The sequence below is a fragment of the Polyodon spathula genome, chromosome 49, assembly GCF_017654505.1.
Source record: "Polyodon spathula isolate WHYD16114869_AA chromosome 49, ASM1765450v1, whole genome shotgun sequence".
NCBI lineage: Eukaryota > Metazoa > Chordata > Actinopteri > Acipenseriformes > Polyodontidae > Polyodon > Polyodon spathula.
The window spans coordinates 25,599-50,562 of record NC_054582.1 but is presented as its reverse complement, the minus strand read 5'-3'; the positions used below and the strand labels follow the sequence as shown (position 1 = coordinate 50,562).

The 24,964-nt window shown below is 44.8% G+C and overlaps 1 protein-coding gene across 12 annotated transcripts; it reads left to right on the top strand.

Annotated features, from left to right (window-relative positions):
* The first annotated feature begins 1,654 nt into the window (after positions 1–1,654).
* grin1a (glutamate receptor, ionotropic, N-methyl D-aspartate 1a) lies at positions 1,655–23,133 on the top strand. 12 transcript variants are annotated; one of them, XM_041238550.1, is made up of 23 exons: positions 1,655–2,477; positions 3,994–4,128; positions 4,263–4,439; positions 6,121–6,183; positions 6,828–6,928; positions 7,505–7,626; positions 7,845–8,019; positions 8,205–8,349; positions 9,328–9,411; positions 9,790–9,925; positions 10,179–10,306; positions 10,982–11,146; positions 11,350–11,468; positions 11,961–12,073; positions 12,196–12,344; positions 12,699–12,856; positions 13,091–13,252; positions 13,642–13,751; positions 14,152–14,297; positions 15,447–15,503; positions 18,391–18,417; positions 19,055–19,177; positions 22,982–23,133. In XM_041238550.1, exons 1-23 carry the CDS (start codon positions 2,229–2,231, stop codon positions 23,048–23,050), a joined length of 2,913 nt encoding a protein of 970 aa, XP_041094484.1. In that variant the 5' UTR covers positions 1,655–2,228; the 3' UTR covers positions 23,051–23,133. The 12 variants fall into 12 exon arrangements, with proteins under 12 accessions (XP_041094484.1, XP_041094483.1, XP_041094487.1 ...); XM_041238549.1 differs by having other exon boundaries at positions 9,790–9,937; XM_041238553.1 differs by lacking the exon at positions 6,121–6,183 and having other exon boundaries at positions 1,656–2,477.
* The last annotated feature ends 1,831 nt before the right edge of the window (positions 23,134–24,964 follow it).

The window sequence follows — 24,964 nt, the reverse complement described above, 5'->3', positions numbered from 1 at the left end:
TTTGGATTTCATTCCCTAGCACTCCACAGGAAACGCGTTTCAATTCCAGAACGCTCTCTTAGTATTATTTCCATAGCACTCCACAGGAAACGCGTTTTAATTCCAGAACGCTCTCTTGGTATTATTTCCATAGCACTCCACATGAAACGCGTTTCAATTCTAGAACGCTCTCTTGGTATTATTTCCATAGCACTCCACATGAAACGCGTTTCAATTCTAGAACGCTCTCTTGGTATTATTTCCATAGCATTCCACATGAAACGCGTTTCAATTCCAGAACGCTCTCTTGGTATTATTTTGGCGTCAGTCTTATTTATTTATTTATTTATGTATTTTGCTCCTCCATCGCAATAGCTCGTGAAACACTTGAAGACCTAGATTGTTCTGGTTTCCTTGGTAACCGTGGTCCATGATGACGTGTGCCTTGTGAGGCTGTTTTTTTGTTTCCCAGTAGAAAGTTGGTAGATGATGCTAATAGACTGGAAACGCTCTTGCGCAAGCCTGCTACTGTAATGAATGTGAACGCTTTAAAGAATACCATCCTAATCGAATGGCTTTGTATTCTCAGTGTTAGTATCATTGAGGAATAACATCGTGGAGAATAATAAAGGGTGAATCTATATTCCGATGGTCTCCAGAGCAGACAGAAAAGACACTTGATATATTTCGCTGGTGAATTGTCGTTTCAAAGTGGTTTAACTAATTGCTATTGACGCGAGACGGGCTCTGGATTAAACTAGGCCCCTGTGTATTAAGAGGAGAAGATAACTCGGTTATATGCCATTATCAGGTGTAGTAAACTGCATTAACAAACACTGAAGTAAAGCCGTCACACCACCGTGCCCTGAATCTGGAGGAATAAATATAGAAATGTTAATTCTGTAGTGACGCAGGCATCGTGTATGGCGCATAGGGCGCCGCTACAGGGATCAGAAACCCAGCCAGCAATCAGCTCCGCCGGACCCAGCTGTGACTATGAGAGCCTGAATTTCTGTAAAGCCACCTTCATCTGCCACTCGCGTTAAACTCACACTGCATTGACTGAGAGGGAGCCCGCGACCAGGGTTACAACAAACAAACAAACAAACAAACACACAAACACCAGTCTAGCATTTCCCCTTTGTGGAAACGATTACAATACAATAAAACCGCTATTGTTAGAACTGAAACTCAACAGGAAAATTAATGTTAGATTACAGTAATTACAGCATTTAAAACACCAAGCAAACCAACAGATTCTATTTAAAATATCACACAAACCAGCAGATTCTATTTAAAATACCACACAAACCAGCAGATTCTATTTAAAATACCACACAAACCAGCAGATTCTATTTAAAATACCACACAAACCAGCAGATTTTATTTAAAACACCAAGCAAACCAGCAGATTTTATTTAAAATACCACACAAACCAGCAGATTTTATTTAAAACACCACACAAACCAGCAGATTTTTAAAAATGTTTTTTTACGCGGAGTGAATTGTGTTCATCAAAAAAAAAAATGGCACCACGTCTGAAGGACAGAATAATCTATCGCGATCTATTGTTCGTGTGTCTGCTCCCCCCCCCCCCGCCCCCCCAGTATCTGCAGCAGGAGCAATCAGCGGGAGCGAGCCTGTAAGTGTGAATCAGCGGGAGCGAGCCTGTAAGTGTGAAGCAGCGGGAGCGAGCCTGTAAGTGTGACGCGCTCCTTCGTGCCGCACAGATTTCAGCACCGAGGACAGCGCTTCATACAGACAGGACAGCGACAGGATAGCGACGGGAAAGCGCTTCATACAGACAGGACAGCGACAGGATAGCGACGGGAAAGCGCTTCATACAGACAGGACAGCGACAGGACAGCGGGAGGAGAGCGACGATTTAACTGAAGCACCGTTGCTCGAATCTGATCCTGACATCAGAGAGCAGCATTATTTTAACTGCAACAAAATAAAGAAAAAAAATGCTCTCGGTCTGCTCAAAGCTTCAATAGGAGTGGTGCAGTGTAGAGTCTGCAGACTGGACCCAAAGCGAGACCTGCAGCTTCATCTCCGAGTAACATAACGATTGAACAGAATGAGGGGCTGCGATTAGAGTCGTCACAGTCCGCAGCACTGGCTATTCATCTAGACTGGCATGTACTGCGCGGTATTTCCACCAGGTAGTATACTAGATGAAGAGAAGATAAAGCCAGCGAGAGGAAACCACACATTCAAATAAAACAACATCTATCTATTCGCGCACAATGCGTCTTTTCCTGCTTGCAGTATTTTTTTCTTGCTCCTTTGCAAGGGGCGGCTGCGATCCCAAGATCGTGAACATCGGCGCCGTGCTGAGCACCAAGAAGCACGAGCAGATGTTCAGGGAAGCCGTGAACCTCGCGAACAAGCGGTACGGCAGCTGGAAGATCCAGCTGAACGCCACCTCTGTCACCCATAAACCCAACGCCATCCAGATGGCTCTGTCCGTGTGCGAGGACCTCATCTCCAGCCAGGTAAGCGCAGTGCCGGATGAGATGTACTTATGCTTGTATTGTTTATTTATGTATTTATTCATTCATTTATTGATGTGTTCATTTATAATGCTATTGGGATCTTGTATAAAATGGTATCATATTAAAATGCATCGACAAACGCAGGAGTTACAGCCAAGCAAATGTCACGTTTTTTTTTTCTCAAAATTTCTGTGCTATTCATAGTAAGAAGATACATTCTCACAGCCATTGTAATGTGTTAAGAGACAATCATTCCAGTGGCGCGCTGTTCTGCAGTAACGCTCAGGCTAACCTTGTCCCTGTTAATGCAATCCACTGTGCTTTCACATTACATTGCTGTTTTTGTAATAGTTTATATTGCATTTTTAATGACTTCGTTATTAGCTGTATTAATAATCTCACAGTAACAATTCTCCTTATACAGCATTCGTTGTGCAAAACCTACATGCATTTACCGCAGCCTTGAATCGTAATGTATGTCAATAGTATTCATGCATAAAATACAGAAACAGTACCAAAGAAGTGTGCGCATGACAAACATTACGCAATACGCGCTTCACTGGGCGACCTACATCGACGCCCTGATGCAGCACAAGCTGCCCTACTGGAACTGCGTGTCGATGTCGTGCCCGTTCCACATTCCACGGGACAGAGGAGGGGGTCGCTATTCTTCCACCTTTAACACGTGGGTTAAAACAGTGTGTTTAAAACGTATCAGGTAGTAAAATTAAGTAGTTAACGTGCTGATGGGGCAGCATTCTTACCCATCGCTCGTCCTTTCCACTTTATTGATTTATTTACCAAGAAACAAACGCTTCCGAAACAATAGGGGTGAATCGGTAAATAACAAGGACACATTGCAACAGATATACAAGGTATGATCGTTTGATAAAACGTATGGCATGGTATTTCAGCACATGGAATGTGTCTGTTTGTGCGTTTGCAAAACGCGGCGCCGGGCTTTCTTCATGAAGACAGTATCTGATGCTTGCATACATTTTAACTTTTGCAAGACCGCTGTAACCATTGTGCTAACATGGCGCCGATCCAAGTTTGAACCACCTGCGCTGGATCCGAGAGTGGGAAGAAAACGAGCACAGACAAAAAAAACCCTCCACAGTACTCATCTCAAGGAGCTAGTGCTCGACAGTACTGTGTGTGCATCCTAGCAATCCTTATTCTACTGAAGATGCGTACATGAAAAAACATGCGTATAATCCCAATGGGAATCCCAACATGCATGTGGAGCACTCAGATGTTCCTGGAGGGACATAGTTTCAGATGGCCTCCGGTTTGAAAGGGTAATTAATGACTGTTGCTCTCAAAGGGCCCCATACTTAATGCTGCAGATCTAGATTTCATCTCATTAAACTGGGAAGAGGAGATTAGTGATCATGCTTACCTTTGGTTTCTCATCCTGTATGCTGCTGAGAAACGGGGGGGGGGGGACGGGGGGGACTCATTCAAGCTACACCCAGCACAGCAATACTGTTTAATGGTGCCATTACTTCAACAGGTGTATGCGATATTAGTGAGTCACCCACCAGCTCCGAACGATCACCTGACCCCGACGCCAGTGTCCTACACAGCAGGGTTCTACCGCATACCAGTGGTGGGGCTGACCACGCGCATGTCTATATACTCTGATAAGGTAAGAAGCATGCCTCAAAGCTCTAATATGCTGTCTGTATACACTGCAGGGGAGCAGTGCTGTAATCTCCTGTCTATTTGTGTAAAGCAGTTCTCAGTGTGGGGATGCTGATGGGTCCCCTCCTCTCTCTGCAGAGTATCCACCTGTCGTTCCTGCGCACCGTGCCTCCCTACTCTCACCAAGCCCACGTGTGGTTCGATATGATGCGCGTGTTCCGCTGGAACCACATCATCCTGATCGTGAGCGACGACCACGAGGGCCGCGCGGCGCAGAAGAGGCTGGAGACGCTGCTGGAGGAGAAGGAGTCCAAGGTGGGTCCTCTTCCCCAGAGCAGGGGTCTGTCTCTGCCTCTCTGTGTGTATGTGTGTGAGTTTCCAGTGTTAAATATCTCAAAACTCTTCTATGTATGTAGAGTTCTGTTATGTAAACACATTTCTTTTCATTGTAACAACATTGGCTAACATTTTACTGCTAGAAGCATCAACAACATCCTAAGTGGTTATCTGACAGAACTGTGTACTTCTTCATCTCACATGCTTCTGCCATAGTCAGAATCTCCTACATGTGAGTCAACAGCAGGAGCAAAAAACATGGACATAACCTGGGGCTGTGCAAAACAAATAAATAAAACAAGCAAATAAAACAACACGAGCAATGAACCCACCTGCAAGCCATTTAACCCTTGATATCCCATTGACTGATTGGTTTGTTAACAGGTTGCTTTATGACATCTGATACATTTGCCTCTGAAGTGATATGCTATCACCTTAATATGATAACTAAAGTATCAAAAAAAAAGAAATCAGATAAAAAGAAAACCTTTAAAAGAGTGCTGTGAAGTCTGTCAGGAAAAATAACAATTGAGCCATTTTTTTGAAGACATGGTTTAAATGTAAAACCACAGCCCAGTCCCAGATTCACAGTGAGGGTTTGAGATTGTTGACCCAGCCCAGCAAGGACTTTAGAAAGTGTATTCAGCCTGACCCAGCCCAGCAAGGACAGTCCCAGATTCACAGTGAGGGTTTGAGATTGTGCCTGACCCAGCCCAGCAAGGACAGTCCCAGATTCACAGTGAGGGTTTGAGATTGTGCCTGACCCAGCCCAGCAAGGACAGTCCCAGATTCACAGTGAGGGTTTGAGATTGTGCCTGACCCAGCCCAGCAAGGACAGTCCCAGATTCACAGTGAGGGTTTGAGATTGTGCCTGACCCAGCCCAGCAAGATTTCAGATCCCATCAGTGCACACAGGCAGGCACTCAAGTATTATTCCCACACTAGAGATGAAGTGGAGCTGCTCATTCTACGGGAGCTTTCAAAGCGGATTCTCTCCAGGGCTGTTTCCCTATGAAACTCCTGGCTGATCTGAGCTGGAATTAGAATGACATTGCTGTTCACTGTGGAAGCAGTCGGCTGTAAATATCTGCTGCTGCTGAGTATCAGCCACTGTGTGGATCAATATTTCATAACATTTTCCTGTAGAATAAAAACGTTTTGCACATTTGAAGAGCTGTGGCTACTTTTATTTTGACCCTCGCTACCAGCATTGTACTTTAAGTGAAGACAGTTGTAGGACACTGTGCAATGCAACGCATTCTCTGGTCCTCACACGGGAATACGTGCATTACAGCACAGCTACTCAACAACAGTGCTTTGCCACTGGAGTAGGCAGAACAACAGTGTTGGGACGTTTTTTCAGAAAGAAACCCAAATGCCAGCAAAACAGCAAAATAATCATCTGTGAAACTGCTTTGCTCGGTCAATGAAATCTTTTTCCTTTGTCAGTACTAAGCCTGCTGCTCAAAGCCACGCTCACAGTAAGATGACTCCTTGGCGTTGCCCTCCTCGTGAAAGGTTTTTGCAAGCCCCAGTGTTAGAGGCTCCCTGTTTTAAGCAGGAAAGGAGAGAGATGTTGGATTGCTTTACTGCACACCATTTTCAACTGTTTATAATATTCTTGTGTCTACACATTTTCTCTGTGCACATTATTCATCAGAATAAAAAGAGGAACTATGAAAACCTCGACCAACTGTCCTATGACAACAAGCGAGGACCCAAGGTATATATGCATGGGAAATGCACGCCGCCCACCAGTCTTATTCTAAACGTAGCCGTTAGAAACCAGTCCAACACCACCACCAGCCGGTCCAGACCTGGTTCTGATCTGCTAGCACGTCTTTTTTATGTTGAAAAGATTATTTTTTTTGTTCGATTATTTTAATCAAGAATGTTATTTTTTTTTTTTTGTTTAAATAATTTGTATCTCTAATAAAACCCAACCTGAGAGAGATATATATTTATTTATTTTTTGTGTAAGGAATGCATGTAATAAATTGACGAGTTTGCAAGTATATATTTTTCAAACTCTGGTAGTGTGGGACAGACACTTCCAAGATTTTTTACTTTCATTTTGTTTTTCTTCATTTTTTTGGGAAACGTGCGCCCCCCTCCCCCCATGTTTTCAGTTTCCGGATCAGTTTGCATTTCGCTAGCCCTCCTCTCTAACATGCACGCCCTTCTTTGGAGTCTTGATGCCCTTCATTCAGTTTGCATGCACGATGCAGAACCTGTTCTCCTAGATTACGTTCTTTTTTTAACTAAACACATTCTCTGGAAGATCTTTTTCTTCACTTGAAAAAGACAGCGTGGCTCGGTGGGGTAAGTAGACTACTTGACTCATTCTCTTGCTCACACCAATCGCAGGCTGAGAAAGTTCTACAGTTTGAACCCGGATCCAAAAACGTAACGTCACTGCTGCTGGAGGCGAAAGAACTGGAGGCCAGAGTGCTGATCCTGTCAGCGAGGTCAGGCCTGTATTCTGCTCTTCCACACCTCTGTCTCTTTAGAGTTACACCCTCATGTGAAAACAACAGCACCTGTTTAACACCTGGCCGTCTTCGCATGATGGGGGCAATAGAGCTTTTCCGTTTTGTGTCGTGGATATTTCTGTCAAACTCCTGCAGTTAGAGATATAACCTCTATAACTATTGGTTTGTCAATCCTCCTAGTGGCTCACCTGGCAAGTGTGGGCGAGTCATGCAGTCACAGGGCTGCAGGTTGGAGTCCTGGCTGTGCTGAGTTGCTAGTCTTGGCTGGTGATCCACAGGGAGTAAGATTGTCAGGGACTGTCTCTCCTGAACACGCTCCACATGGTTATTTGCTCCACTTCTAAAATTTTTTTTAAAAAAACAAGTTTAAGAACAAAGTGGTGAGAGGAGCTCAGTAAGTCTGCCCTGTCTGTTAATGAAGACCTGCTAGAGGAGGGTCAGTAAGTCTGCCCTGTCTGTTACTGAAAACCTGCTAGAGGAGGAGCAGCCCTGCCTCTTTGAACCTGGTACGGTGGGAGGGCTGTGCTCACACTGCTTCTCCTGCTCTCACAGTGAGGACGATGCTGCCACAGTGTACAAAGCAGCTGCCGTTCTGAACATGACCGGCTCCGGGTACGTGTGGCTGGTGGGTGAGAGAGAGCTGTCAGGAAACGCCCTGCGATATGCGCCTGACGGTAAGACTCTTGTGTTACCAGGATTTTAAAGTGCAGCACATTGTCAGTGTTATCATTCAGTCTACTGTAAACAGATGAAAGATTTGCTATGGCACATAGCAAACGTGGTGCTGTGTGAGTGTTGTGTGATGTCTCAGTGGTAATCACAGGAGGCAGAGAGGCGCCTCGTGCCTCAGCCTCCCGAATCACAGACGGGTTCCTGTGTCCCGTCTCTGCAGGCGTGATTGGACTGCAGCTCATTAATGGGAAGAACGAGTCGGCGCACATCAGCGATGCCGTGGCAGTGGTGGCACAGTCCGTGCACGAGCTCTTTGAGAAAGAGAACATCACAGACCCGCCGCGGGGCTGCGTGGGGAACACCAACATCTGGAAGACAGGCCCTCTGTTCAAGAGGTAAGCGCTGCCAAGCCGGTCCTGGGATCCACGCTGGCTGTGAGGCCTCGGCAGGACCCCAGTGTGAACTAAGGACAGTCCCTGAGCTCAGACCCCCCCCGCTCTTCCCAGCCAGGAATGCTTTGCATTGATCGTTGAGTCTTCACTGGTGCTTGACGCTGTTTCCTTTCTCTGTTTAATCACAGAGTCCTGATGTCCTCCAAGTACCCCGAAGGGGTGACGGGGCGCGTGGAGTTTAACGATGACGGAGACAGGAAATACGCCAACTACAGCGTAATGAACTTGCAGAACCGCAAGCTGGTGCAAGTGGGCGTGTACAACGGCAGCCACGTAGGGGGCACTAGCGTCATTCTCCTGCAGTCTTTATCCTGCTTGTTTCTGTTATTATTATTATTATTATTATTATTATTATTATTAGTGGCAGTATTCTTCTTCTTCTTCTTCTTCTTCTTCTTCTTCTTCTTCTTCTTCTTCTTCTTCTTCTTCTTCTTAATATTCTTCTTAATATTCTTCTTAATATTCTTCTTCTTATTCTTATTAGTAGTAGTAGCAGTATTCATAATTATAGCATAATAATATTATAAGAAATAATATAACAATATAAATAATAATCATCGATAAGAATTATATATAATAATATCTATAACATCTAATAATAATAATAATCATATAAGAATTAATCATAACAATCATTAATAACCATCATAATAATTATTGTATTCTCATATATTATTAGTAGCATAAGTATTCTTATCGTTAGTATTAATATTATTATAATCATCATCGTCGTCATAACAATCATACCATAATAATTATAAGAATAATATTATTATATTAATAACAACAATATTCTAATAATCATCGTATAAGTAATAATAATAATAATCATCGTCGTCATAAGAATAACAATCATAAGTAATAATAATTATTATTATTATTATTATTATTATTAGTAGCTGTATTCTTATTATTATTAGTAGTAGTAGCAGTATTCTTATTGTTAGTATTGGTATTATTATTAATATTCTTCTTATTATTATTATTATTAGTTGTTGTTTTATTAGTAGCAGTATTCTTATTGTTAGTATTGGTATTATTATTAATATTCTTATTATTATTGTTGTTATTATTATTAGTAGCAGTATTCTTATTGTTAGTATTGGTATTATTATTAATATTCTTCTTATTATTGTTGTTATTATTATTAGTAGCAGTATTCTTATTGTTAGTATTGGTATTGCTGAGCACCCAATTGCTGTGCTTGTATGAATTGAGACGTGGTCGCTCTTGTCTCTGGTAATCCTGCAGGTTTTATTAAATGACAGGAAGCTCATCTGGCCCGGCGGGGAAACTGAAAAACCGCGTGGATTTCAGATGTCAACGAGATTAAAGGTGAGCAAGCCTTAGTGTAGAGACCCCATGAGAAGCCAGCCTTGCCTCTGTGTGCAGGGGAGCGGTGAACTCCCAGCAATGCAGCTTCAACTGTTTTACACCAACGCTCTGGACATGAGGGAGTTCTTCTGCTGGCTGAAACACTGACCAGTAGATCTCAAAGCTACAGACTGAGTTAATTGCAATGGGATCATTTTAAAGGAAAGTCTAACCTGAATTCACTTCACCCTGCTGAAGGGTCCAGTAAATACCGTCTCAGAGAAAGACAGCCTCCTTGTCACTGGAGCACGCTGCAGTCCTGCCTCGCTCTCCTCTAGAGGGCGCTGTGCTGTGGCTCGGGCATGGAACGCAATGCATTGTCTGTGTTATACTCCACAGATAGTCACGATACACCAGGAGCCCTTTGTCTATGTGAAGCCGACCCTCCTGGATGGGACCTGCCCAGAGGAGTTCACAGTAAATGGAGACTTGATTAAAAAGGTGATCTGCACGGGCCCCAATGAGACCATCCCAGGTAACAAAACAGGGACGTTTCTGAAATCACTGTGCCTTACTTCTCTACATCAGACCTCGGGGAAGGGTCTCTTCACTCAGACATATATATGTGTGTATATATATGTGCGTGAGTCTGTGTGTGTGTGTGTTTGTGTCTGTGCCTGTGTCTGTGTCTGTGAGATACACAGTGTGTATCTTTATATATCTATCTCCTTGTTCAGTAAAAAGCCTCAGGTCTATATTAAGCAGTGTCTCTGCTGTTTTAATTACAGGACGCCCCATTGTCCCGCAGTGTTGTTACGGTTTCTGCATCGACCTGCTTATCAAGCTGGCCAAGACGATGAACTTCACATACGAGGTGCATCTGGTAGCTGATGGGAAGTTTGGAACGCAGGAACGAGTGAGTGGCAGCAGTGGTATAATTCTCAGTTTGCTAGTCTCTGCAGTTCGTCCCTGTTTGTTCCAGTGCTGTATGGTATAATTCTCAGATTGCTAGTCTCTGCAGTTCGTCCATGGTTGTTCCAGTGCTGTGTGGTATAATTCTCAGATTGCTAGTCTCTGCAGTTCGTCCCTGTTTGTTCCAGTGCTGTGTAGTATAATTCTCAGATTGCTAGTCTCTGCAGTTCGTCCCTGGTTGTTCCAGTGCTGTATGGTATAATTCTCAGTTTGCTAGTCTCTGCAGTTTGTCCCTGTTTGTTCCAGTGCTGTGTGGTATAATTCTCAGATTGCTAGTCTCTGCAGTTCATACCTGTTTGTTCCAGTGCTGGGTGGTATAATTCTCAGATTGCTAGTCTCTGCAGTTCGTACCTGTTTGTTCCAGTGCTGTGTGGTATAATTCTCAGATTGATAGTCTCTGCAGTTCATACCTGTTTGTTCCAGTGCTGTGTGGTATAATTCTCAGATTGATAGTCTCTGCAGTTCATACCTGTTTGTTCCAGTGCTGTGTGGTGCTGTTTGAGCTCTGTGTGATATAATGAAGATGGTGCTCCCGGACAGTACAGACAAGCCTCTAATTGTATCTCAGGGTGCTTTTAAAGCCCTTCTCTCCAGAGTGACGGCTCGCACTGCCTTGCAGGTGAACAACAGCAACAAGAAGGAGTGGAACGGGATGATGGGAGAGCTCCTCAGCGGTCAGGGAGACATGATCGTGGCTCCTCTGACCATCAATAATGAGCGTGCCCAGTACATAGAGTTCTCCAAACCCTTCAAGTACCAGGGACTCACCATCCTCGTTAAAAAGGTAGCTGCAGGCTTCCTTATGCTGGTTTCCATATCCGGGCAGGTAATAGCAGTGGGGGGGCACTCCAGGTGGTCGGCTCAGGGCATTGGCACCAATAAGAAGCAGCCAGCTCTCAGGAGTCTCATTCTTGATTTCCCAGTTGAATGCTCATTCCTGTGGTTTACTGTTCTTCGGTTTGATGTCGCTTCGTTTCTCCTCCCCAGGAAATCCCGCGCAGCACCCTGGACTCATTCATGCAGCCGTTCCAGAGCACGCTGTGGCTGCTGGTCGGGTTGTCAGTGCACGTGGTGGCTGTGATGCTGTATCTACTGGACCGCTTCAGGTGAGCGTCCAGCCCGAGGAGGACCCTGGAGCTCATCAGCCCTTCTTTTCTCTGTTTCTTCTTTTTGTCTCCATTCCGTCCTGTTTCTTTGTTCGCTCCCAGTCTTTCTCTCTACTGGGGTCAGTTGACATTTTTATATCCAGACCCTGCTGCTTCTCAAGCCAGAGTCCTCCCAATGTATCCAGGATGGTAGTGGGGCGTGTTCACTGTTTGTCTCTCAGGCTATGACAGGTCTTCACGTATTGACCAGCCAGTCTGGCTGTGTGCTTGTCTTCCTTTAGCAGGATTGACAGCTTTTGGGTGTCATACATTTTGGACAATTCTGGGACTAAATAACCAAATTTGGGGAAGAAAAAGTTCCCTCCTCTCTCTCTCTCTCTCTCTCTCTCTCTCTCTCTCTCTCTCTCTCTCTCTCTCTCTCTCTTTCTCTCTCTCTCTCTCCCTCTCTCTCTCTTTCTCTCTCTCTCTCTCTCACGCCTCTCTGTTTTCCAGCCCGTTTGGACGGTTTAAAGTGAACAGTGAGGAAGAGGAGGAGGATGCCCTGACCCTGTCCTCGGCTATGTGGTTCTCCTGGGGGGTGCTGCTGAACTCTGGGATAGGAGAAGGTAAGGAGTCCTGCTAAGGGGCTACCGAGAGGGTTTAGTGAGGGGGTTTAGTGAAAGAGGGGGTTAATAAATGGGGGTCACTTAGAGGGTTTACCGAGCGCTCGTGCTGCTGTGTTCTGCAGGGGCTCCCCGGAGTTTCTCGGCACGGATCCTGGGGATGGTGTGGGCCGGCTTCGCTATGATCATCGTCGCCTCCTATACTGCCAACCTGGCTGCCTTCCTGGTGCTGGACAGACCGGAGGAGCGAATCACCGGGATCAACGACCCCCGGGTACAGACCCCACCCCCTCCCAAACACAACCCCTGTTTCCTGTTCTGCCCCAAATCAAGCACCTTTGGTTCCTGCATCAGTCTCTATACTGTGTGTACAGTACAGTAATATAAAAGCCTTGTGCCCAACTCTGTGCGATTGGAGAGGGAGGGAAGACGGGGCACACCCTGGGCTTCCTGCCTCTCTCTCTTATGCAGTTCTATTGGTTTGCATTTGAAAAAAGAGGCTGGAACAACAAAGCTTGCAGTAGGCTGGCTGGGTGAAGCAGATCCAGGACTGGTGACTGTGGAGCCACGAGGTGAGGCTGCCCAGTGCTCTAGTCAGCTAAACTTTTCTCTTCTCTCCCTGGCTCAGCTGCGAAATCCATCTGACAAGTTTATCTACGCGACAGTGAAGCAGAGTTCAGTGGACATCTACTTCCGACGGCAGGTGGAGCTAAGCACGATGTACCGGCACATGGAGAAGCACAACTACGAGAGCGCAGCCGAGGCAATCCAGGCCGTCCGAGACAAGTGAGTTGAACTACGTGCACCAGGACTCACTTTGTTTTCCAGCACTGTACTGTTTCAAAAATCACTGTGTCTCTGGCAAGCATAGGCTTGTGGTGAATAGTCTACTAACTTCAGAAGCGTTTTTCACAGAAGATGTATTTGTCAATTATTTTTCAATTCCATGATCAGACTGGGTCTGGGGTTTGATGAAGTGTTTAGTGTGTCCAATGATATTCAGACCCCTCTTTCCCACAGCCAGCTGCATGCCTTCATCTGGGACTCTGCCGTCCTGGAGTTTGAGGCATCCCAGAAGTGTGACCTGGTCACCACTGGAGAGCTCTTCTTCCGCTCAGGCTTCGGGATCGGGATGAGGAAGGACAGCCCCTGGAAACAAAATGTCTCCCTCGCCATCCTCAGGTCTCCTGTTAGCATTGCTGATACATTCCAAACAGAAATGACACGTCTCAGCCTGGCAGGCACACATGCAGCTTGGCACACCCTGCTTACGTGATCTAGCTCTTAATATTATTATTTACTTGTTTGCTTCGGTCTGGCTGCACAGGGAAATAAAGTACCCAAATCAACAGGTCGTAGTCCAATCAAATCCAGAGCAAAGCTTTGTGGGATTAACCCAGTGTCCAACACCACGCTGAAAGCTTGCTGAAACGTTTGGTGTTTGATCCTGGGCTAAGCAGTCCGGTGTCTTACGCTGGCTTCACTGGCTCTGGTATAAACACTGACACGGCTGCATTTCATTCCGGTAGGGATAGCGCTCCTGTTTCCTATCTTTGCATTTCTTTCTCTAGTTCCCATGAAAACGGCTTCATGGAAGACCTGGATAAAACCTGGGTGCGATACCAGGAGTGTGATTCCCGAAGCAACGCCCCAGCGACCCTCACCTTCGAGAACATGGCAGGTACAGACCCCAAGTCAAGCTTCCACCTCCCTGCTTGCCCTTGGGGGGCGAAGCTGCAGCTCCTGTTAGTGGGACACGGGCTACACAGGGTGCTTGGAGCAAGATAGTGAGAGGCCCAGTCACTCTCGATACTGCCCGGTCTGCATAACTGTACAGCAACGTGGAAAGGCCATCAGGAGGCTCTGTGGCAGCTTTTCAAATCCAGGGTCCTGTTTTAAAGAACGCCTAGAAGCGCAAGCTTGTGTTGTGTTGCGTTCAGCACACGGGTCTGTTATCTATAAAGCAGCAGCTCTTCAAGCAGGAAACATTGTGGAAGTGTTTGTAATAACTGTACTGGGTGTGCTCACAGAGAGCTCCCGTGCCCACTCTATTGTAGCTCTCACATCCCTTTTCTCCCCAGGTGTGTTCATGCTGGTTGCTGGAGGTATCGTGGCCGGAATATTTTTGATATTTATTGAAATTGCGTACAAGCGACACAAAGACGCGCGGAGAAAGCAGATGCAGCTCGCGTTCGCTGCCGTCAATGTCTGGAGGAAGAACCTGCAGGTATGGCTTTTAAACTCATCTCTTTACTGCAGCTGGGCCGATGGAAGGCGTGGTCGGATTCAGTGAGGCGCGGTCCTGGGATCATGAGGGATTGCTGCTGTGGTTGGAGGGTCGAAGCACACAGAGGAGTTTCATTGTTTCAAAGCCCATATGCTACTTGTTTCTGGAATGATTCGTAATGGTATGCTGAATGGACTCCGGTGACTAGGAAGCTGATACGAAACCTGAGGATTTAATGTATTGTATTTAGCATGGCTTGGTTTATTTACAAAATAAGAGGGAAGCTTGTAACAGGGATCAACGCAGGCTTTTAAAACCCCAGAATAAGTTTCAGGAGGTGAGGGCAATATTCATCTTTTTCTTAATTATAAGATAACTGTATTAAAGAAAACAGGGCAAATGTCCAGTGTCTGGGACAGTTTGAGAGAGCAGAGAGCACACGGCTCTGTGGGAGTGGAGTATCAGAGCCAGAGTTCCCAGGACCGGAGCATTCACCCCCCCCCCCCCCCCCCCCCCCCCCCCCCCCCCACTGCCCCCTCCTGGATCCACTGCCCCCTCCTGGACCAGGAAGCAATCACACTGCCCCCTCCTGGACCAGGAAACAATCACACTGCCCCCTCCTGGACCAGGAAGCAATCACACTGCCCCCTCCTGGACCAGGAAACAATCACACTGCCCCCTCCTGGACCAGGCAATCACACTGCCCCCTCCTGGACCAGGAAACAATCACACTGCCCCCTCCTGGAGAAGCAATCACACTGCCCCCTCCTGGACCAGGAAGCAATCACACTGCCCCCTCCTGGACCAGGAAACAATCACACTGCCCCCTCCTGGACCAGGAAACAATCACACTGCCCCCTCCTGGACCAGGAAACAATCACACTGCCCCCTCCTGGACCAGGAAGCAATCACACTGCCCCCTCCTGGACCAGGAAACAATCACACTGCCCCCTCCTGGACCAGGGCAATCACACTGCCCCCTCCTGGAGAAGCAATCACACTGCCCCCTCCTGGACCTGGAAACAATCACACTGCCCCCTCCTGGAGAAGCAATCACATTGCCCCCTCCTGGACCTGGAAACAATCACACTGCCCCCTCCTGGAGAACCAATCACACTGCCCCCTCCTGTCTCTTGTGTGTCCCTACAGGACAATAAGGAGGCTCCAGGCAGGGAAGTACTTGGTCGAGCCGGGACTCCGAGATTAGTACGTAACACCCATCTCACTGCATGCCATCCTCTCTGTCACAATTGGAATTCTACAGACCAACTGAAAATACATCCCAGTTCATGGCATGACCAGTAATACTGATGTTTTCAATGAAACCTGTAGTAAAGGTTGAAAAACAAAGTAACAAAAGCAAATGAAACAGCGTTGACCCTTTCCCACTTAGAAACGGCTCCTCTCCTTAGAGACAGCCCCGTGTCTCAGAGCCGTCACAAAGCGCCCAGGTGCTGCTGGTTAGCTGGCGGGTCGCAGAGGTGGCCAATAAGGGGGAAAGAGTTCATATTGACAGCTCCATTCACTCATACTGTCTGTGGACAATGAATGTGGGAATGTGGCTCCAGATCTTCAGATGGGCTGTTCCCCCACCCAGCTACCTGCTGCTTCCCACTTCATTTATAATAAAACCCTTTTATCCAAACTGCCCAGAGGACAGTGACACATCGGGTGTGAATGGGAGTCCATGTGAAACGCTGGCGCTGGTGGATTACTGACTGATTCTCCAGCTTGCCTAAGAGGGCAGTTCAGATAAAACTATATTTTACAGCTAGAACCTTTTCTAACTTGCTGTATCATATAGTGGAGCACTTCAGCCATGAACTCTCTGTCTCTGTTTGTCTCCCCAACCCCCCCGAACTGTATGAGATTAGTTTACTGAGTTCTGTAATAAAGATGAGTGAGATTGAAGGGAGTGAGCGGAGGATGGTCATGCCTCATGTCAGGGTCCTGCCATTGGAACAGGGGCCTGCACAGGAACACGACAGCATTCCTGTCTTGGGCACTGGCAAAGGAACGCTTGCTGCAAGTAGCTGTTTGAAACATCATGCCATTATGTAGCCCAGTCGCTAGTGATTGGAATAGCGCACTGTACAGTGTGGGGATTGCAGTGAGCTGTCTTGGATTGGATTTGTAAAGTTCTGCATGAACACAAGTGGGCAGAAGAATTCCTGTTTACATTGTGGTGAGGAGCTCAAGGCTGGGATGGACCGTGGATTCAATCCTCAATTAAACCCCAGAGGCTTAATATTCAGCCCATAAGAGGAACTGGTCTGAAAACTGGGGCAAGGGCCAAGGGGCAAGGGGCAAGAGGCATGGAGCAAGGGGGAAAGGGGAAGGGGCAAGGAGCAAGGAGCAAGGGGCACAGAGCAAGAGCCAAGGGGCAAGAGGCAAGGGGCAAGGGTATGATTGAATTTATAGGGTTACATATCAGGAGGGATGAATCTTAACTACAGCTGCGAATTGAGATGGAATCTACACCATCCCACAGCAGCCACCTGGTTAAAGCACAGAAGCTAAAGACCAGTACCGATGATATCTTCTAACAAGCTTCTCAAAAACGTGTCCACACAGACCTCACTAACATACTGTCAACAAACCGGTGTGCTTCTTTTTCAGATCCTAAGGTAAGATATATATATATATATATATATATATATATATATATATATATATATATATATATATATAGACACACACACACACACACACATATATGTGTGTATGTACGTATGTATGTATGTATATATATATTTCTATAAAGGTAGTTAGCCTCATCTGTAATTTAACAAAGCAGTTTTGTTAAAGGGCAGATGTAGTCACCTGTGTAGACTCTTCATGTAGTGTGTTGTTCATCAATGTGACCGTTGCCCACATTGCCTGTGTTACATGCACATGATCTGTGTGCAGGTAATAGCATCCTGAGAGCACACGCTGTTGGGATGATGCTGATGCTTTATGGGTTCAGCTTTCTTCAAGCAGAACTATATCCTGGACCAGGGCCAGTGTAGCTTTTACTTGCCAACCTTTCAGTGTAGGGATAGCGCTTGTTGTGACGAGTCGTCTGTTCTGCTTGCAAAGGCAGCAGTGGAACGCCGTGCTGGAGACAGGCTGGGAAGCACAATCATATGTGGATTTGCATTAGTTTTGAAAGGGTGGTGCATCGGAGGTCTTTGTTTAAACTGTGGCACAACAAATATAAAAAAACAGATCTGGAGAAGGTGATTGGACCTGCTTGACCTTGTGATTGGACCTGCTTGACCTTGTGATTGGACCTGCTTGACCTTGTGATTGGACCTGCTTGACCGGGCATGCAATAACAATAATTCTAATAATATGAAGAAGAACATTTCTTTCAAACACACTGAACATGTTTTAAATTGGTCTCCTTTGGTTCTGATGGTAGAATCCTCTCTCTGATATTGTCCCTTCGGGTTCTGTCAGTCTTAATGTATTTGTATTCTCAAGAGCTGTTCAGTCCAAATGAATCCGTGCCCATTTGCTCTGAAGATTGCTGTGCATGCTGGAACGCATGAGGTCTTCTTTTCATTCTTCTTCTTGTTATTTGAAATGGCCTCCGCTGCACTCGAGAGCCTCACATGTATGTAAAGCTGCAGAAGCCCCTCTCCCTGATTGCAATGGAAAGGTTGGCAAGTAGCTGTAACTTCAACAGCCACATGAGCCTTGGCTGCTTGTCAGGGAGTCCTTATAGTGAGGCTGTACTTGGCAGGCCCTGGAATGCATTTCATTTCATTCATTCGGCTTCCACTTTAGCCTTTCTGACGGTGCATGCAGACAAGTGAAATTCAGAGCACACAGCAGCTAGCGATGCTCCTGTGGATGAATCAGAGTTCTACCTATATCCTGCTTTTATTTTTCTGTTCACCACATTTTTATTTTTGCTTCTTTATGATGTCATACCTATCTCTTGATGACATCATAAAGATCATGCTTGGCTTCTTTCTTTATGTTGAAACATTTATTATTGTCCTTTTTTTACTATTCTGAATTTTCTGGATTTCTTTCTTAAAACAACATCTTGGATTTTATCAGAAGATGATTTTTCTTTTTCTTTCTTTTCCCCCCAATGCAGACGTCTATCTTTCTAGAGACACAGGATGTAAGGATAACAAACCCTGACTTAAATGCACCGACACACAGCCCACACTGAACACTTTGTGAGGGGCACACTGTAACACATCCTGCATTTATTAACCCTCACTTTGGGAGGATACTGTGTGCTGTGTTTTAAGGTGGGGGCGGGGTGTGTAAATAGTGTAAACCCATCAACAACACACACAGCAATACAAGCCAGTGGCAATGCTGAGTGCGGTGAGAGCAGGTTAGAAATCTGAGCTTCGTTGGCATTAGAGGCAGGATTAACCAATGAACGTTATCCAATGGCTGTTGAGAAAGGGCAGGTTGACAAGGTCACTGGACCTGCTGCTCCTCTCAGAAGGACCTGCATGTTAAACAAGGAAAGCAGCCGCCCCAAGACAGGGAATCAATTTCCAAACAAAGATCCTTTTTACTAGCAGCTAGCTATTGTACATGATTTGAGTTGAGACCCGTCCTAAGGCTGGCTGAGTCCTTTCCAATTGCACTTCAGTTATGAGGTGTTGATGCTGGGAGGAGCTGGACTCCCTTCTACAGCAGAGGCAGCAGCAGCAGCAGCAGCAGTGAGGTAGGCTTAGATGAAGCCAAACACTCAAATACCTGGGACATCAATAATTCTTCTACATATATATTTATTTTAGGATAGAAAAAGTGGTAGCGCAGAGCCCGACCCCGACCCCGACCCCAAAACGAAAGCCACTTTTAGGTCCATCAGTACCACCCTGGCCTCCAGCTTCAAGAGACGTAGGTCCTCCAAAGACACGGTAAGGAGATGAAGAAATTCCGCCCTCTCTCTCTCTCTTTCTCTCTCTCTCTCTTTCACTCTGTCTCTCTCTTTCCCCATCTCACACTCTCCCTCTCTCTTTCCCTCACTTTCTCTCTGGCTCTCTCTTTCTCACTCTTTCTATGTCTCTCCCTCACTTTCTCTGTCTGTCTGACTGCTCTCTCTCTCCTTCACTTCCTCTCTGTCTCTCTCTTTCTCTCTCCCTCTCTCTCACACTCTCTCCCTCTCTATCTCTTTTCCTCACTCTATCTCAATTCTGCTAACTGATCTATACTGCCAGAACGTCCCATTCCAGAGTTTCTTCACCCTCACACGTGTAGTTAGTCATGGCCACATGTCCGTCAATATCAACCATTGACAACCCATCCAGCCTGAGGTAGAGACTGAGGACTGCAGGTCGCAGGTACAGGACTGGGGGTAGGCTTTGGGTGGAACAGCAGGAGCAGGTCTTGCAATGGTTGGGAGGATCACACAGTGGCTTTCTGAAGATCAATGCTAATCATATCTGCAAGGGTTCATTTCTTTTTTAGGATTTCCTTTCCCTCCACCTTGTCCCGTCAAACGTGCATTTGATTTCAATGTCGCTTCAGCTCATACACTGCCTGCGTTTTAAACACCTTTTCAGTTTTAATGTTTGTTTCATTTGTTTTTGTTTGATTTGTGTTTTGTGTTTGTGTCGCTGATCTGGGTGAAGAAGCTCCTGTAAATTTAAAGTTGATCCGATGGGTCTAGATACACAAACAGAAATTATATTTTTTACTAACCACATGATTTATTTTTTCAAACCATCTTATTTTTAGGTCACAGAAACACAAGGCTTTTTTTTTTTACAGGATGAACTTCTGACGGCAGACGCATTAGTGAAAGGCATTCTGTTGAATAGGCTGAACGCATTTCTTGCTATTAAAATGATTTTTTTTTTTTTTTTTTTTTTTTACCTTTTGTCAAACTAGAAATACCTCCATACTCTCATTCTCTTGGTTTGCTCTAGCGTTCAAAATGAATCAGCAACTTCACAGCATTATATTTCTTTTATCTGTAGTGAAAGGGGATGTTTTCATGTAGAAAATGAAGCAGTAGTTTAGAGCTGCTATAGCAGGGCAGCCTGAGCTTGCTCTGCAAGGCTGTCAGGAGGGTGTTCTCTTCAGGGGGCTCCGCAGTTCTGTGCAGTTTACTTGGCACTTGTATTTGCTGTTCAGTGTGGTGCTGTGGGGGCTCAGAGCTGTGGTATTCAGTCATCGGGCTGGTTTTAGATGAGTTTGCTGTAAACCCTTTGATGGTTATATACTGGTTGTCAGACTGGGGTCACTTCTTCACTGAATAATTCTAAAAAAAGGTGCTGCGAGGCTGGGACTAGCAGAAGGCCACGGTATGGAAAGGTAGAGTTCTCATGTTTCTGATCAGTCTTGGGGAAGCTGGGAATCTGCAAGGTAAGCCCAGTTACACATGAGTGAAATCGACTGTTCTCTTCATAGCCTTTTTCAAACAGACTCTCTGGCGGCTTTGTGAAATAAGCGGGCAGTGTCTCCAACAGGAATCAGGTGGGTTTGCAGAGCCCCTCCAGCACACCCACAGAACCAGGCTGCTTTCAGGTTCCTGCTGTCTCTAAAGAACGAGGCAACATCTTTGGGTAATGATATTCTAAAAAGTCAGGTGATTTCTGCACACTTTTAAAACTTAAAATGGTTTAAAATAAACGATTTTATTCCCTTAAATTAGAAAGAATGTGTCTGTTTTTATGGTCCTGGCCGATGATGCGCTACTGTAATGTGTATTCTTCCCAGGCATGGAGGGATTGGAGACTCCTCCTTTCGTTCTTTCCCCAGGTTCACTGTCCAGAGACAGGGGGTTTGTTCAGCAAGGTTGTCAATTTGGAAACAAATGAAACAAGAGAGTGTGGGAAAGCGAGATGTAACACCCCCTCCTGTTTTCCTACTGTTTAAAAATGTCACATTTTTACACAGTATCTCAAATCATTGGAGGTGTGCTTATCTGTCTTTAGCAACCATTCATTTAATGATCTGCTTCTTTGTGCTAAAACCACGCATGTTAGTGATGAGATTAAGACTGTATCATTTTTATCAATGTATTTAAATGGATTTCAATGGAGTTAAGTGCTGTGATGTTCCCACTACATCCCACAATGCTCCCTCTCCTGTAAGCATAAACCTCTATGTGGATCTCTAATGCTATGCACTTGTCTCCCAGCAGGAGTCACTGTGGATTAAGGCAACCTTTCAGAAAAACATGCATTTATATAAAAAACACACACAACTCTCATTACTAATGAGCAGGTGAAAGTATCACAGCCTGGTACGCTTCCAGGGCCCTATTTCTGAAGCAAAGGCAAACTCTGCGAGAAACACAGATTGTAACTGTATCAAACCAGCATCAAACGATGTATTAGTTTAGGTTACAATGACATTGTGATCAGTTGTTTGTCAGTGTTATATCTTTAATGTGAATCTTTCCTTTGGAAACAAGTCTTTGCTGCTGCAGCTCCTTCCCAGTAGGAACCACACTGTACTTTAATATGCAGGGGAAGTCATGCTGTGATTGTCGTTGTTATAGTAAATCATATTGCTTCATCACTTAGCATTACTTTATTATACAATAGTAGATTTACTGTGCGTTTTTACACTCTGAAATAGGTTACAAAATCGGTAAATATGTCTGTTTGTTTTCTCTCTGTATTTTGTAACCCTTCCCCTCTATTGAAACATGCCGGTCCTCTGGAAATTGAACACAAGGACCCCGTTTTAATGGCGTTGGCATGTTCTGTTGCATGTTGCTGTGTGTCCGAGCTGCCCCTTACAGAACAATACTGCATCGATGGCTTTGCTATATCACTAATCGTTGAAGGCTTATTCCAGCTGTGCCTTACCTTTAGGCACTATAGCAGTGACTGCTTGAGGCGGATTCATAGTGCGCTTGAACATATTATTTATTACCTGGCCTGGCACAAACAGGACTGCTACTGCACATTTAAACAGCAAAGGAGTTTCATTTAAAACCTCTTCTTTCAACTGACGCTGAGAATGCATTTGAACCCATTTGATGAAAAGCACAGTCACCGATCACAGGAATGCAGATTTGATCAAATTAAACACACGTCCCAATGGAACTTTGAAAACCAATGCTACTGTATTAGCTGTGTACTTTAACCTACAGCCCTTCTATATGTGGGTCTGGAATTCTATAGGAATCTGTTTCCAGATGTAAGTGTCTGGTAGGACAGGGTTTGTTATGAAAGATGTCTGTGTGTGTGCTGTAATTGCTATTTTAATGTACTAGTAACAGATTGTATTTGTGCAATGTGACCATTGCTTGTTCAGATATAGTCATTACCTACCCTGATGGCACTTTATATACAGTATTTAAATGTAATTACCGGTTACACCTGCAGAGGCAGAAAATGCATTGAAGTTTTTTTTTTTTTTTTATCTCCAAATCTTTTTGCTCCTTAAAAAGCTGAACTATGTGTTTTGTCAGTGAGGCAACATTTTCAGGCAGAGCAAATATGTATTGCTTCCTTTGTTGGGTTAAAGGTACAGTTCAGAGATTCTAATTAATTGACAGGTGAACCAAATCTAAAGTGATCATTGGTCACATTGACGGGATTCTTTTTTCATTGTAGGCTGTCTAACTGGAGTAGTGAAAAGTCACAGATAAAGGGGCACGGGTTAAAACACAGAGTCTGGGTTGTTAATGTAACATTACTATGAAATGCACAATTCAATAGGTGCCAAGTGTTTTACTTTTCCGTTTGTGTCTCTCCTTGCAGCAGTACCACCCAACGGACATCACAGGCCAGCTGAACCTGTCCGACCCGTCAGTCAGCACTGTGGTGTGAGAGCCATGTCCTGGGATTCTGCAAACACATTACTGACACTCACCCACATCCTCACACACCCACACCCACACCCCACACTCACACACACATTCACATCCACACTCACTAACACTCACACATTCACACCCACTCTTACTCCCACACTCACATTCACACTCACTAACACACACTCACACACTCACACCCGCCCTCACACGTTCACATCCACAGCAGCAATAAAGAGGAGCTTTATATAAGCCGCTTCTATAATGCACTCCATCTTCTGCTAAAAGACAAGCTATTTTTGGGAATAATTGTTTTAAAAATGCTGAAGTTGCAGCATGCTTGCACTCTTCACTTCACCTACAGAAGACCTCTGTTACCATAGTAACGACTTGAAGTGGAAATGTGAAAAATGTATGGTCTAAATTATCCCTGCTGTTTAACTGCTGTGTTCTTAGGCATGTTGATAATGCATTACAACACTGTATTAGTATTCTGAATACAAAGTAGAGTAACACAACAGCTCCTTTTAGAAAAATGCACCTTTGTTTCATTGACAGCTTCACCAGTTGAACATTGCATCATGCAGGCAGGCCTAATAGGATGTCTTACCAATTTCTGTTTGTATTTCTATAAATGAACTGTGATAAAGTTTCACAGTGAATGTTTTCATTTGGTTTCTGATATGGTATAATATTGCTATAAAGATATAAGATGAAATGAGCGTTGGAATGAATTGGGAATGGCCAGGTCTAGAAGGGTGTATTATAAAGGGAGATAGCAAGTCTGTTGTATATTCTGTATATTCAGCTCTATTCATATTCTGTTCATTCAGATCTATTCATATTCTGTTAATTCAGATCTATTCATATTCTGTTAATTTAGATCTATTCATATTCTGTTCATTCAGATCTATTTTTGCACAGTAAATGATAAGTGCAATACCATGCTTAGTGGCAGTTTACACTACAGGAGAGCAATAAGCATTTGATATGCTAGCAGGCTTGAACCCATGCCTTGGTATGGTACACTGTTCACAGGCTTGAACCCGGGCCTTGATATAGTACACTGTTCACAGGCTTGAACCCGGGCCTTGGTATAGTACACTGTTCACAGGCTTGAACCCGGGCCTTGGTATAGTACACTGTTCACAGGCTTGAACCCGTGCCTTGGTATGGTACACTGTTCACAGGCTTGAACCCGTGCCTTGGTATGGTACACTGTTCACAGGCTTGAACCCGGGCCTTGGTATAGTACACTGTTCACAGGCTTGAACCCGGGCCTTGGTATAGTACACTGTTCACAGGCTTGAACCCGGGCCTTGGTATAGTACACTGTTCACAGGCTTGAACCCGGGCCTTGGTATAGTACACTGTTCACAGGCTTGAACCCGGGCCTTGGTATAGTACACTGTTCGTTTCTGGGACACAACAAGTAGCTCAGCAGTGTTCAATATGTTATTAATTGTGCACTGTAGCAGTAAACATACTGGCAGAAAAGCTTCAATAAGACACTGAAAAGTATTTCTGCGCTTGATTTTCATAAAGGTATGTGAATATGAAGTGCTACATTTCTATTTCTATGAGTTCTCTTGTGTATATATGAAGCCCTGGATTCGAATGCTGGTTAAAGCTTCTACAGTACGTTCACTTGTATGATGTACTGACACGCTATACTGTGTTAAATAGGCTGCTTCACTTGGATGTTTAGATTACATTTTCTGCACTATCAATGCTATATATCACATCATTAAACAATAATGGAATTGCTTTGCCTGTTTTATAGAAATATTATGTCTCTATATATAAATGTAAATAATTTGGATGTGCCATCCTTATGACCTGAAATAAATTTCCTCCTGGTTTAGGCGTTTGGGTTTTATTCTTCTCCACACTGGAATAAGGAGCCCTGGTTTTGAATCTATGAATTACA